At 42.8% G+C, this 15814-nt stretch overlaps 1 protein-coding gene across 1 annotated transcript in view; it reads right to left on the bottom strand.

Moving 5' to 3' along the window:
- Positions 1-13781, bottom strand: part of GOLPH3 (golgi phosphoprotein 3) — a 115551-nt gene extending 101770 nt beyond the window's left edge. The window contains exon 1 of the mRNA XM_069775360.1: positions 13305-13781. Coding sequence (XP_069631461.1) covers positions 13305-13520 — 216 coding nt within the window. The 5' untranslated portion in view covers positions 13521-13781. The remainder of the gene's footprint in view (positions 1-13304) is intronic.
- Positions 13782-15814: the final 2033 nt, after the last annotated feature.

Here is a 15814-nt window from a genome sequence, read left to right as displayed (position 1 = left end):
GTGGTGAGTGTCAGGGAAATTGGTCTAGCTGGGATAAGATTGAGCGCTCAGGATGGCTTAAGCAGGCATTCTGTGGGAACACAAAAGGATCAGTAGGAGTGTATGGGAGGAAATGTAGAACAGAAAGTTGATAAGTTTATTTGGCGTGGGGCACGAACAAGTATTTGCCCGCTCTGTCATCGGTGTTGTTTATCAATTCAGGCCAAGTGCCTGAGGTGCTACAAGTATATTATTTCTTTTAACGGGAGACAGGAGTTTCGTCTCGACAGTTGTCTCGACTTTAGGTGCATTCGTTGTGGGGCAAATACGCCCTTGCACCTTCTGCCCTGGATAAGATATTATTGTTGTCAATTTAATTAGATTGTATTTTTAGGCTGAGGAAAAACCCCTGCGAGGTATTTATCATGGGAGGTAGACAAAGCGGCGGAATAGTGAAAAAGAGTCCCCTAGGCTGTATTTTAGCTCACTGGAAGGAGATAGGAGGGTCACCAGGGGGAAATGTAAACAGAAAGACTTTAATAAAATATTGCAATCAATGGTGGCCATTGTATAAATTAGATGATAAAGAGAAATGGCCCTTTAACAGAACCCTGAATTATAATACCTTGTTGCAATTGATGTTGTTTTTGAGGAGAGAGGGAAAATGGGATGAGGTGTCATATGCAGATATGTTTTTTACTCTCCGCAATCACCCTGAGTATCAGAGAGACTGCGGATTGTTAACCCCACAATACCCTATGGTATTGGCGTTAGAAAAAGAAAACAAGAGAGAAGGAAAAGGGAAAATCAGGAGGTGTTGTTCAGCCTGCAGTATTGGACAGAGGTGCACAAAGTTGGGAAAAATCAGGGATCCCGAGATGGGAGATTTGCCTGAACATTATGGACTCTCTGCAAGAATCCAAGCAGGAAAAGAGGAAGACACTGACTCGGACGCTTCTTTAGACAGTCCTGTGTCTTCTCGAACTCGGAGCTGAAAAGAGCAGGTAGTGATACAAGCACCTCTTAGGGAGGCGGTGGGACTAGAAGGGAGTCCCATTCTAATAAAAGTTCCTTTTTCATCATTTGATCTAGAAACATGGAAATCAGTAGCAAAGACTTACCGAAATGATTCTGTGGGGGTTACTAAGCATTTCCAGGTTTTGGTAAGGCAGCATAACCCGGACTGGAATGACATTCAATTACTGCTAGACCATATGACAGAGACAGAGAAACAGTTAATTTTGAAAACAGCCCTTGACATAGCCAGTGATCAGCTTAAAACCACAGGGGAAGACATAAAGGACCATTTTCCCTTACAGGACCCTCATTGGGATCCTAACAGAAGCACTCATATGGAGCTACTAAGAAGGTACAGAGACTGGGTTATAAGGGGTATGGAAAGAGCAATCCCCAAAAGCATAAACTAGTCTATTCTGTATGCCGTGAGGCAGGGTCCGAAAGAGACCCCCTCAGAATTTCTTGATAAATTACGGGATGCTATGAGACGGCATACCCCCCTGGATCCAGGATCGGAAATAGGAATACAGCAGTTGGTGTCTCTATTCATAGGGCAGTCAGCAAGTGATATTCGAAGGAAGTTGCAGAAGTTGAAACTGTCAGAAAGCAGAAATTTGGAGACTCTATCAGATGAGGCTTGGAGAGTGTTGAGCAACAGAGAAGAAGAGGATCGGAGGAAGGATAAACGGGCGTTGGTGGCGGTGTTGCAAGAGAGTGAGGAATTTAGAGGTATGAGGCCTAGGATGCCTCTGGGAAAGGATCAGTGTGCTTGGTGTAAGCAAAAGGGACATTGGAAAAACGAGTGTCCAAAGAGACAAGGGAAAGGGAGAATACAGGCCCATGTCAAAGAAGATTGACGGGGACCTGGGGAATCTACTCTGGTGGATCCACTGGTTATATTGAAGCTAGGGAAACAACAACAGAGTCTGGAGTTCCTAGTTGATACCAGGGCAACATTTTCAGTTCTAAACCAAGCTTTAACACCTATGGATGATGATTTTGTAACGGTGAGGGGAGCTACTGGCCAAAGTGAAAAGGCGCATTTCTTAAAACCTCTCAAATTTAAATTGGGGAAACAATTGGGAATATACAAATTCCTATATATACCTAACTCACCAAAACCTCTATTAGGACGAGACCTATTGGAACAACTAAAAGCGGAAATAAAATTTGAAGGAGGAAAGATAGAACTTCAAGTAAGGGATAACCAATTAATTGAACTTTTGAGTCTGGCCCTTGTAAGTACTCCTCTCAGTTCGGGAGTACCTGAAGAAATCCAAAACCAAGTATATCCAGGGGTATGGGCCTCAGAGATACCCAGAAAAGCGAAAAATGCCTCCCCAATAATAGTCAAACTTAAGTCAGGGGCATGGCCTGTAAGAATCAGGCAATATCCCCTTAGAACAGAAGATAGGGAGGGAATTCAACCAATAATTGACTGATTTATCAAACATAGGTTACTAACAGAGTGTGAATTGGAGTATAATACTCCCATTCTACCGGTCAAAAAGCCAGATGGTAGTTATCGAATAGTACAAGATCTCAGAACTATCAACAGACTTGTCGAGGACCTACATCCAGTAGTAGCGAACCCATAGACATTATTAACTAAATTAACCCCTGAATTGGCCTGGTTTACTGTATTGGACCTAAAAGATGCCTTCTTTTGCCTACCATTGAGCCCGGAGAGCCAGCTACTGTTTGCCTTTGAATGGGAAAACCCCGATTTGGGAAGGAAGACACAACTAACATGGACTGTGTTACCACAGGGGTTTAAAAACAGCCCCACTCTTTTCGGAAACCAACTGGCCAAGGACTTGGAACAGTGGGAGCGACCTCATGGAGTGGGAATAATATTACAATATGTAGATGATTTATTGATAGCCACCGAAATGAAGGATCTATGTATAACAGGACAACAGTGGCAGATTGGTTTTTCGGAATTTCCAAGGAAAGGAGGGTTCCAATATTTGCTAGTTTTAACAGACACCTTTTCAGGATGGCCAGAAGCATTCCCTTGCCGGACTAACAAGGCTAGAGAAGTAACCAAAACACTGCTACAAGAAATAATACCGAGATTCGGATTTCCGGCAACAATCTCCTCAGATAAGGGGCCACATTTTATTGCAAAAATAGTTCAACAAGTTAGCAGATTGTTGGGAATAGATTGGCAGTTACATACCCCATATAGACTACAAGTGAGTGGTCAAGTAGAAAAGATGAACCACCTAATTAAGACACAGATTGTGAAATTAGGGCAAGAAGCCGGACTGACCTGGCCACAGTCATTACCTTTAGCACTTTTAAGGATTAGAACAAAGCCAAGAACTAAAGAAGGATTAAGCCCTTTTAAAATATTATATGGGAGGCCCTATACTGTACAAGTGGGTATGTCAACTCAGATAGGGGATGAAACGTTGTCAGATTATGTAATAAACCTGCAAAAACAACTTCAGGAAGTAGAGAAACTAGTCTTAGGAACCAGAGCCCAAGGCCTTGATGGACCAGTACATGATATTAAACCTGGTGATTATGTGTATGTAAAGTCTTTTACAGACTCATCCTTGGATCCGAAATGGGAAGGTCCCTTCCAGGTGCTGCTAATGACCCACACAGCAATTAAGATTAAAGAACAGACTTCGTGGATACATCACACTCGAGCAAAAAAAACCCCTCAACCACAATGGGAATCCACATCTCTGGGACCATTAAAGCTCCGCCTTTGAAGACAGTAATAGGAGTCTTATTAGTCATGTTGAGCTGTGGTTTAGCGAATACCTGGGAACGGAAGCCGAGCAGTCCGTGGTATGGTAATGTTCATGTGCAACTAATGGAAAAGGTGGCTATGGCCATCAATGTAAATAAACGTTGGGTCTGCACTAACTTTCCTAAACACAGTTTTCAGACAGGAGTACCCCTAATAGGACTTCCCATTCCTTTCAATACCACCTGGAGCGACCTTTGGGACAAACCTGATGAACATTTTGTTGAAAATAATGTTGATCTGCAAACTTGGACAATAACTATCCCTATGTTAACAGAAAAGGTAAAACGTGTAACGGATCACAGAACAGGTCTCCCTGGCAACGTGTCAGTGGGAAAGTATCCCCGCTGCGATTGGGCTTTCCAACTTCAGTTACATAAAAACCAAGAGAGGTATAGGGAAAGGTATTGGAAAGTTCCCAAAGGGACGGGATAGTATTGGTTATGCGGAGATATTGCTCTCAAGGCTCTACCTCCCTGGTGGACAGGCTCTTGCACTTTAGGGGTGATATCCCCAGACATAAGGGTAACAACCCATCTAAGTGGAATGGGTTGGATGAGATTCCCAATTGGAAGACAGAAGAGAACCATTGAGAACCCTTTAGTTAAAAGGCCAACCGCATTTCATTCCTTTGTAAGATAGTTAATCCCTATGCTAGGGGTTAGTGAATTAGAAAAGGCCATAGTAAATATTTCAGGAGTTACTAAAAAGATTGGGAATGCTACTTCGGACGCAATACAGACCCTACAGGAAGAGATGTCAGAACTCTCGAAAGTAGCAATACAAAACAGGATGGCTTTAGACATGATGCTGGCCTCTCATGGAGGTGTATGTGTGGTGGTAAACTCTAGTTGTTGCACATACATTGATGAAAGTGGGCGGATTTCCAAGGATATTGAGAATATCCATCAGCAAGGTACAAGACTACATGAAATTACTAAGGATAATACTTCCTGGGGATTTGAGGAAGTATGGCATACACTAACATCATGGCTCCTGAACTGATTATGTTTAAAGAGACTGTTTATAACAATAATTGGAGTAGTAAAGGTATGTATCTTAGCATGCTTGATGATACAAATTTGCGATTGTTGTACCACAATGAGATACAAGATGACTTTTTGAAATTGAATAAGAATTTCAAAAGGAAAGGAAAGGAGGGAATGATATATGGTAGTTGATATATATTCCAGATGTCAATTATATTTTGTAGTTTGTAAGCAATAAGTAGGTATAAGCAGAATATATGGTTTCCTTTAATGAGATAAGACATCCTGCAACTCAAGTAATTAAATGATGTGTAGATAGATTTGTGAGAACACAGGAAAACAGACATATGGACTCAAGGATGAGAGAAACTAAGAATGCAAGTAAGAAGATAAGGGGTGGTTTGTTTGCATGAGAACAGCACTTTGGAGGTCAAAGATTATTTGGCATGAAAGATACAAGAAGAACAAAGGAAAAACAGAAGTTTAATATCAAAATATTGAAAAGGGTAAAGAATGGTTAAGCGAGGAAGAGGATGATAAGACCCCCGAAGAACACCCAACGACCACCCAAGGCAACAACTGCGACTGCGCGAAGGGCATTTACATGTGTTAATTATTTCTCGGAAATGTAATGAATATGTATAAGGTTTCCGGGAAATATAATGAATATTTATATCACACATGTATTTAAACTTCACTAACGAACTTTACGGTGTGCACAATAGGTGGAGCAATCCCCCATGTACCCAGCGCTGAAATAAACATGCCTGCTTTATAACTCACTCCCCAAGTTGTAAAGTTTGTTCCGCGCGTTGTAGGGTTCAATTATATGGAACTTAGTTATCGGGCCTGAAAGTAGCTCATGGTCACAAGAGTGTTCCAGACGCCTTTAGAAGGCTTTGAACAGACTAAACAAGAAGATAGAAAAAGAAAGATCCCAGTTAGAAAAACACAGGTGCACATTCCACAATAAAGGGAACTTGGCACAAACAACCTCAATTCAGGGGCTTATCTTGACCAATTGGACTAAGACAAGTCTTGCATGCTCTAACTAACATAGCCAATTATGTCCTGTGTTTATGCGCGTGTACAAAGTGAGTATAACTAACTTTATCTTATGTTTGTGCGCGTGGACAGTATCGATGTAACCAATCACCGCTTATGCTTGTGCACGTGGACACCAAATGCTTGCATGCAGCAGCCAATCAAAGCTTCTAAACAACTTAGAGAATTGTATAAAAATGATCGGCTAAGCTCAATAAAGTGGCGACTTTAATCATCATATTGGTGTTCTATCGTCTGGGTCCCACACGGAATAATCCCTAAACCCTACAGCGCGTCAAAATAATACCACTTTTTTTTTAAACATAAAATGCTAGTTTTCAGTTCCATGATTACTTCCCTTCTAGCAATTAACAGCAATACTTTCTCAGATATACTTCATGCAAAATTTTTATTAAAAACAGCTTGCTACAGGAGATGAAAAAGAGTTACAGCTTTGTTTTTTAAGCACGCTTAGAAAAATTGAGAAGTATCACTAGAAAGGCTTTAACAATGTTTTTGCCTTTGTCCTACACTAGACAGCTTGACATGAAAGAAGGGACTACACTACACTTGAAGTTATCCAGAAATAAATATAGATTACAGATTAGCCATACTGTAAGAGCAAGGATAACCACACTAGGTGCATGCAGAACCGTGAAATATAAACACCATTTCAACACAAAGTCAACTTGTATCCTAAGTGCTGCTTCTAAATCAGCACGTCATCCTCCAAAGAGCCCAAAAGCAGGATTTACTCAGCAGCACAATAAAGAGACACTTTACTGCATCTTATAGCACGCAGAATTTGGGTACTCCTATCTTCTGCTAGCCTGTAATTTAAGTATGGACATGAAATTAAAAAAAGACCAAAAAGGCAGGCAACTCTGAAAGAAAAAAATTTTCACCACAGACATTACATACTTTGCTGTTATTAGGCCCTGAACATTTTGCCCAGGGAAGTGGTTGAGTCACCATCCCTGGAGGTATTTAAAAGACATGTAGATGTGGCCCTTAGGGACATGGTTTAGTGGTGGACTTGGCACTGTTAGGTTTATGGTTGGACTCAATGATCTTAAAGGTCTTTTCCAACCTAAATGATTCTATGATTTAAGAAAAAGCACACCTTTGTCAAGGTTTCAACACATTCATACATCATTCAACTGAAATGCGAATTCCTAGTAGATGCCTCTTCGTGTTTTGCTCATTTGTCTCAGAAATTTTCCAGCAAAACTTGGGAGCTTTTGAGTTGACATTCAGGATGTTGCTGAAACTTTTTTAATGGGAGGAGAGGGATGGGAAAAAAAAAAAAAAAAGACTAAGAAGATCTAAAGATGGCTTTTGAAAACTCAATCATTTGTTACACAGGCAAAAAATCCCAGACTTCTGCATCATAATATGAATTTCACAAGGCCAAATCTTAAGATCAGGGAAAAATGCCATCCATATTTTGAATGTTTTCAAAATTCCTATTTCACCTTTCAGAAAAATCTCTTTAGGATTAAAATATAAAATTCAGTAATAAATCCAGCTGCTCAGATTTGTAAGAAGAATACAGAAACTACATTTTAGCACTAATCTGATCAACACAAAACAGCACACCTGAAGCAGGCAAACTAGCTCCCTAATAACTTATTTCAATACAATAAAAAGTATAAGCTGGAGACCTTCACATGAACTATTTGGACAAAAAGCTATGCTGTAACACTAAACCTTCAGCAATAAATGAAGTTTCTGAAAGGCAAACATGAGTAGCAAAGATCCAAGAGAATTTCTGTACCTAACAAAGTGATTCAACATTACTTCACTCTCACAAATGAGATTTTAGTCTTCATCAACAAAAGCATAAATAAAACCAGAAATATTTACTGTTGCAGCAGACTGCAGTACATGACTATTATTTCAGCGTACTTTATGTGAGTTTTCTTTCAGCAAATAAGGAACTAGTTACAGATCAGATAAGTATTTTATCTTACTAAATATAATTATCTGAACTACAGAAGTAGGTGCTGTGTCTCTATAGCTGCTTCAATTTGTTTAGTTGTGGCACATTGTACAGAGGACAGGAGCAGCTGTGTGCATTGCTGTATTTTAACAGATTCCCAACTCATACCAAGAGAGAACTCCAAAAAGGAAAAGAAAAAAAAAAAACCAAACAAAACCCACAACCATAAAAACCCCTACATGTACAAAAAACTTAAATGGAGCAACAGTTAGAGAGCACAGCCACCTAGCAACCTCTCAGTTTTCTATGGGACTGAGTTACAAGATGTCTGGAAGAGCTGTAATGAACAAACTGGCCTGCACTCATCTCTTAGCTGTCATTGCTAAATAAGCTAACTTAATATTTATCACTCCCTTCTTTTGGGAGTGATAACCTCAGATGCTTCACTAGTTCTACAGAATAACCTCCCTTTTGCTGTGGCTTTGACCTATCCCACTGCAATACTGTTTTTAACCTAATACAGCAAAGTATTTTATTTCGGTATTTTTTATTCCTATAGCAACAGCTATTGCTCTATTCTAAATGGATGAACATGATTCCCTTCCCCAGTCGTGTTTCTGAAGGGCTTCCAAATAAGTTGTAGGTGTTCTTGTGATGCTTCTTTTGTTCCAGTATATTACCTGTTCCTCCAAGGACACTGCATCTGTCATGTTATGCAAGCATGCACATATTTTAGCGCATACCCCTTAAAACCTATCTTGACCTTGTGTCCTGGTTTCAGCTGGGATAGTTAACTGTCTTCCTAGTAGCTGGTACAGTGCTATGTTTTGAGTTCAGTATGTGAAAAATGTTGATAACACTGATGTTTTCAGTTGTTGCTCAGTAGTGTTTAGACTAAAGTCAAGGATTTTTTCAGCTTCTCATGCCCAGCCAGCGAGAAAGCTGGAGGGGCACAAGAAGTTGGCACAGGACACAGCCAGGGCACCTGACCCAAACTGGCCAACGGTGTATTCCATACCATGGGACGTCCCATCTAGTTTAGGAACTGGGGAAGTGGGGGCAGGGAATTGCCGCTCGGGGACTAGCTGGGTGTTGGTCGGCAGGTGGTGAGCAATTGCCCTGCGCATCATTTGTACATTCCAATCCTTTTATTATTGCTGTTGTCATTTTATTAGTGTTATCATTATCATTATTAGTTTCTTCTTTTCTGTTCTATTAAACCGTTCTTATCTCAACCCACGAGTTTTACTTCTTTTCCCGATTTTCTCCCCCATCCCACTGGATGGGGGGGAAGTGAGTGAGCAGCTGTGTGGTGCTTAGTTGCTGGCTGGGGTTAAACCACGACACCTTGGAATACGGAAATAGTTATGTATACACAGAAGATACAAATGGAAGAGGAACCATTGGTGGAAAAAAGAGCAACCAGCCCACATAATTAAAATGTAGTTTATGTAAGCCAAACAGGAAAAAAAAAAGAGACCATGTCCAGAAAGCATGTGCAAATGCAGTTAATTGTGTTCAAACATTAAGAATGGGATTGAGGTGTGCTGTGTTTGGTTTAGGGCAGCTGGACATTCCCATCATTGAACCCATACTGCAGCAACAATCAGGCAACAACTCAAAAGTCTTGCCATGGTTGTTACAATCATTGCACTATCCTGAAAGCAGGATTCACATAAATATCTAACAATCTCCTAGAAACACTAAACTCATCAATCCATCACTGTCTGAATCTTCCTGAAAAACTCTCTCCTAGAGTAAAGGTTCTGCCATCTACACTTAAAAATTAAAAGTGGTAGTTCCTTACATGTGAGGCGCTTTTTTTTTTTTTAACACAATTTACATAGTGCTAAGCCATATTCACGGGTGTTTAATATTAGAAATAAAATTACCCAAAAAAACCCTCAAAGCTAAGTTATCAATGCAGTTATCAGTGATTTTTCTGAGAAAAAAGCTATTTTTAGGGAAACGTTCTTAGGCCATTTCAGACTCCTTCATTTATTTATTTTAAACTCAACACTAAATCATTTTATCCTGTTGCAATAAAAAGGAAGGACGTTATCAGCTTTAAATTTACTGGCTTTCAATTGAGCTTATAGCTCACATAGCTGCCTTTGCCTTTCCCTTACACTTCATGTAGCGTCACAATTACACTTTACAGACCCTATATTGCTTATTCTACTTGCTGTCATGACAAAATCTCAGACAAATGTAATGGGAAATCAATTCTTTGGAAGGAAAATCTTTATAAAAAGCATTTCCAGATGCATAAAGTACCTAAGTTTTACTTACTTATCATTAGAACAATAGAGAACAAAAAAAGAAAAAAACAAAATAATTTTTGAAAATTAATCTATAGTTTTATTTTCGGTTTTAAAAGGGGAAAAACCATGGAGACAAAGCTGTTTACATAGTGTAAGAGAGAAGGTGTCATGGTTTAACACCAGCCCATAACTAAGCACCACACAGCTGCTCGCTCACTCACTCTCCCCACCCAGTGGGATGGGGGAGAGAATTGGAAGGAAAAAAAGGTAAAACTCATGGGTGTCCTGGTTTCAGCTGGGATAGAGTTAACTGTCTTCCTAGTAGCTGGTACAGTGCTATGTTTTGAGTTCAGTATGTGAAGAATGTTGATAACACTGATGTTTTCAGTTGTTGCTAAGTAGTGTTTAGACTATAGTCAAGGATTTTTCAGCTTCTCATCCCCAGCCAGGGCACCTGACCCAAACTGGCCAACGGTGTATTCCATACCATGGGACGTCCCATCTAGTTTAGGAACTGGGAAGTGGGGGGCAGGGAATCACCGCTCGGGGACTGGCTGGGTGTCGGTCGGCGGGTGGTGAGCAATTGCCCTGCGCATCATTTGTACATTCCAATCCTTTATTACTACTGTTGTCATTTTATTAGTGTTATCATTATCATTATTAGTTTCTTCTTTTCTGTTCTATTAAACCATTCTTATCTCAACCCACGAGTTTTACTTCTTTTCCCGATTTTCTCCCCCATCCCGCTGGATGGGGGGGGAGTGAGTGAGCAGCTGTGTGGTGCTTAGTTGCTGGCTGGGGTTAAACCACGACAGTGGGTTAAGATAAGAACAGTTTAATAGAACAGAAAGGAAGAAACTAATAATAACAACAATAATAAAATGACAACAGCAATAATAAAAGGATTGGAATATACAAAACAAGTGATGCACAATGCAATTGCTCACCACTTGCTGACCGATGGCCAGTTAGTTCCTGAGCAGCAATCCCCCCCAGTTTATATACTGGGCATGATGTCACATGGCATGGAATACCCCTTTGGCTACTTTGGGTCAGGTGCCCTGGCTGTGTCCCCTCCCAACTTCTTGTGCCCCTCCAGCCTTCTTGCTGGCTGGGCATGAGAAGCTGAAAAATCCTTGACTTTAGACTAAACATTACTTAGCAACAACTGAAAACATCAGTGTTATCAACATTCTTCACATACTGAACTCAAAACATAGCACTGTACCAGCTACTAGGAAGACAATTAACTCTATCCCAGCCGAAACCAGGACAGAAGGGTACAAGCAGACACAAACCCAAAATACAAACCCTAGTGATTCATGTCTAACAAAGCTCAGAAATGGTGTATGCTGCAGCTTGCACACATAAGCCCCCTGCCCTAGAAATGACATTATCATTCTTTGTCTGACATCTCAACTGCAAAATCTCAAGGGAGTCATGAATATCTGTGCACTGTAATCACTTAGTTCCTTTTTCCATACAAATAAATATTAGCTTATCTGCAGTGTTTGCCACTGCTGCACTTAGCAAAGTTAGATGATTTACACTGGTGCAAAGCTGGATTTTTAGGCCCAATGTTAATTATTAACTTTTGATATACTAGGAATACTTGCACCATATATTCTTTCTAGGCAGACAGAACGTTCCCTGCCTTGAAATCTTTACAGCCTAATTCCCACAAATTCAGAAGTTTTAGCACACAATCACGGGGGAAAAAAAGGGCTGAAAGACCATCCAGTCTATTCCACCTTCCTCAAGGCAAGGCCTCCTAGGCAATCCTGCCAGATACCTGTCTCGTCACACCTAACTTACTTTCCTACAACTATTCAGGTATGTAGAAAGAGAAACGCACATATGCGCAAGTCTTCAGATTCAACAGGTGGAAGAACACAACACTGTGAATATCTACTGACTTTATTAGGATGCCATGGCAAGGTCCATCTGAAAAAAAATGGGATTACAAGAATATGGCCCAAAACACACAATCCGAGAGAGAAATAAAATATGTTATTGTGGCAGGTATATATACAGATATACTCACACCCATTAAAAAACAAATGTTAACTAAGAAAACTACTCTTTAATCTATTCATTATCAACCAGCAAATTTATTTTATATGCAACGTACAGTCAAAGAACATATATAACTTAGCAGCTTCCCCCCTCCCCCATTATTCTGTGCTCATGAACACGCACAGTTTTAAGAGACTTCCACCCAAATCAATGAACTGGCTTCATTAGTTTACTTATCACTAAAAAAAAAAAAAAAGCAGGTTAGTTAATTAAATTCATAACTCATATATAAAATAATCTCATATCTAAAATAAAGACATATTATGCTTCACCATACACCACATTAAACTAACAGGACTGACTTTCTGCAGTGTGTGTGCTTTTTATATTGATTACCTCTTTCAAATGAAACAAAAAATCCAGCACACTGGTAGATGTATACCTTCCTCAGTGACTGTTATTCATAGTATCATGACACCCAATTAAGTTATAAATTCAGTAAAAACATAGAATTACATAATAATGCCATTTCCTCATTTTGATGCACGTCTCTTTATTCAAGGCCCATTTTTGTCAAGCGTATCTCCCTGAAGTTTAAGACATTTTTAACATGCATTAGTCTGGAAAGTCTTATTAAAAAGGGCTGATAAGCATCCTAAAGCACCCAAGAACCCCATAAGTACTATATAGTTGTGTCTGACAAAATACATAGGCATAGACAAGTCTCCCACATTAAAGCTACGGGTAAGTATAGAAGTATAAATATCACAAGTCTAACCAGGGCCTCCAAGTCAACCACCAACGCTGTCGGAGGCTCCAGATCCCCATCTTCCCCCAAGCCCTACACTGCCTTCCTTGAGATGCTACAAATATTAGAACCCCTCTGCGAACCTTGCATCCAAATGGCGATCTGAAATCTCCACCAGGTTCCCTTTCACCCAACATCGAAGCACCTTCCCCACCTCCTCCAAAATCTCGAGCTTGCTCCAGCACGTGCCCCTACCCCTAGCAACATCACAGTCCCCGTCTCCAGCAACACCTAAGCCCTAAACCCACAGCAACACTCACCCAGCAGCGTCCTGCAACCCATCCCACCCGCACCCTAGCGCCACTTAGGCTCTCCTTCCCCATCAACGACCTCCATAAGCCCCCGAATAACCGGTGTCCCCTCAGGCACCCCCTCCCCAGGGCCACCCAGCACCACTGGGACTCCTCAGCCACCCCCTGCCCAGTGCCCCTCACCTAGGCCCGCCCCAGCCCCACCACCACGGCCCCGGCCCCGGCCGCACCTCACGGTCCTTGAGGCCCAGGAGCAGCACTTCTTCCATGAGGGTGAGACGCGTTTCCTTAGAATCGCCCTTCTCGTCGTCCCCGGGCTCGTCCCGGCGGCCTTCATCCTCCAGGCCGCCCCCTGCCCCCCGCTCCTTGTCGGCGGCGGCGGCGCTGCGGGAGGCCTCAGTTCGGCGCTGCACCAGACCGGAGCTGCGCTGGGTCAGGGAAGTCATGGCTGGAGGCAGCGGGAGGGCAAAAGCCCGTCACGGGGAGAGAGACTTGGCGACAGCTCGGGAGGGGGGTAAGGAGAAGGGACGGGAGCCGCTCTACCTCCACCCTATCCGCACCGGGGCAGGGGCCGGCCGGGAGGAGTCATAGGGAGCGGGGCTCGGCCGCGGCAGGGGAGACGGAGATCAGTGGCAGTGGGGGCCGGCGTCCCCGCCCTGAGGCGGCCAAGCCAACAGACACGGCTTCTCTTCTAATATGGCGGCGCGGGCTGATGTCAGCGGAGGATGTGGCAGCGGCAGGCGGGGCGGGGACGACCGGAAAGGACCGCGAGCGGGAGGAGCTCCCCGCGACACAGGAGGTGGGGACGGGGCGCCCCGGGGACGCGGCCCCCTCGTCCTTAGGGAGTGCGGGCGGTGTTGGTGGTTTTTTCTGTGGTTCACTGTTACTAACCGTTACCCGGGGCTGTGGAGGACGGTTAACCCAACACTCCGGGCAGAGGGGAGGGGGGCCGGCCGGCCAGTGCCCGCCGTGGCATAACCCAGGGGCTGGGTAGTACACATTCTTAAATTAATATTTTTTTCTTAAGTGCCTTATTTACAACTTTAAGTCTGCTTGATTTCATTTTTAGCCACAAGACCATGTCTGATTGTTAGTGCAGCCCCCCAGGAATATATCTTCATATATATATACTCATCGACTAAGCTCAGGTGAGCACATAGAGCTCTCAACATTCTTGACATTATACTGAGTAAATGGAGTCCCTCTGCTCTGCTGTCGATGAGGCATATTTTCAAACCTTTAGCCCTTTTGAGCGTGGCACATCAAATACTCAAAACTACTTTTCAAGGCTAAATCCCATATATGTTTCCAGGTATGTCGTGGTTTCACCCCAGGCAGCAACTAAGCACCACACAGCTGCTCACTCACTCCCCCCCACCCAGTGGGATTGAGACAAGGGGAGTCAAAAGAATCTCAGTAGACATAATAAAGGGGGGTGAAAGATGATGTTTAGTGCTTACATTGTTGAAATTAGCTGTGGCAGAGACAGTCCTTGATAAGAAGCAGGAGCAGGCCCCAAGAGCCAGCTAAGACTGGTCTTGCGGCTTGGGTGAATACCAAGAAATCACTGAGCCTGCGCAAGGAAAAAGGTTACTAGCGGTGACGAAGAGGAGTCATCTATCTTCATCTCTGCGACCACCAGACAACCATCATAAAGAAGTACTGCGCAGGCGCAGTTGGGAGGGGACTATGGAAATGACCTCTCAGAGCTAATTTTAATATGAAGCGGGGATAGGTCATGCATATGTATAGGCTTATTGTGAATATGTAATACCTGACTGTATAAACTTGAGGCGAACTGCTGAGTCAGGCGCACACGACTTTGGTGGGACTACCCCCCGTGCTGCCCAGTGCTGAATGAACATACCTACTTTACAATCTCACTGATTGTGGAGTCTGTTTTCCGCACGTCAGTTTGGCGAGTCAGGCAGGAGGCTCTCTGCGCGGCTGTGGGACCGACTGTGGAGCGGACGCCCTTCGGCGCGCCCCGAGCACATTCCTCGGAGGAGCCTCCACTGCCAGCTGCTCACCGCGGGAGCAGACAACAACCTCCTGAAGCTGCAGACCAAACGGTATGTGTCACAGAGGGAGCCTGTAAAAGTACGGGCCTGGGCAGCTGGTAAATTGCGCAGAGACGTCTGGCTTGCAGCGTAGTCCCCGCATGGGAGGAGGGTACCCTGTATGGTAACAAGGGGGGATTTGCTGACCGATAGAGCGGCTGCTAGTGATCTTGGGGGTAGATCGAGCAAATCCGGGGTGACTGCTGCATCCCAGTATCGGGAGCCAGGACGGACCTGTCGATGACTGGTATATAAGAGGCAGGAGAAGGGTAAGCGCACCCCCTCGCAATTGCGCTTGGTTTATTTTTGCAGCTGCTGAAAGGTTGTCAACTGGAGCGATGATTGTATGATGTGAATGTTTGGAAATTTATGTTAAAGATTTTGTGTGGGTGTGTGGAAATGATATGTTGAAATTTATAGGTGTATGTATGTTTGTTAATGTGTGAATGTCTTTACGTATTAATAGGGGTGATTTCTTGCTTTGTATGTGGGCTTGCAACTGGACTATATAATAATTAGCATCCGGCTTGGGTTTTGTTGAAGTGTAAATCTTGTGGGAGAAGGTGGTACTGTACATCTAGCAGACAAAAACCAGACTGTCTTGAGTGTTCTCTCCAAATTCCACACTTTTATGATTGGGAAAGAGCTCACTAAGAATCCAAAATACTGAGATTGGTGTG

The sequence above is a fragment of the Haliaeetus albicilla genome, chromosome W, assembly GCF_947461875.1.
Source record: "Haliaeetus albicilla chromosome W, bHalAlb1.1, whole genome shotgun sequence".
Lineage (NCBI taxonomy): Eukaryota > Metazoa > Chordata > Aves > Accipitriformes > Accipitridae > Haliaeetus > Haliaeetus albicilla.
Note: the sequence above shows the minus strand (reverse complement) of the source record. Positions and strands in the feature narration are given on the sequence as shown.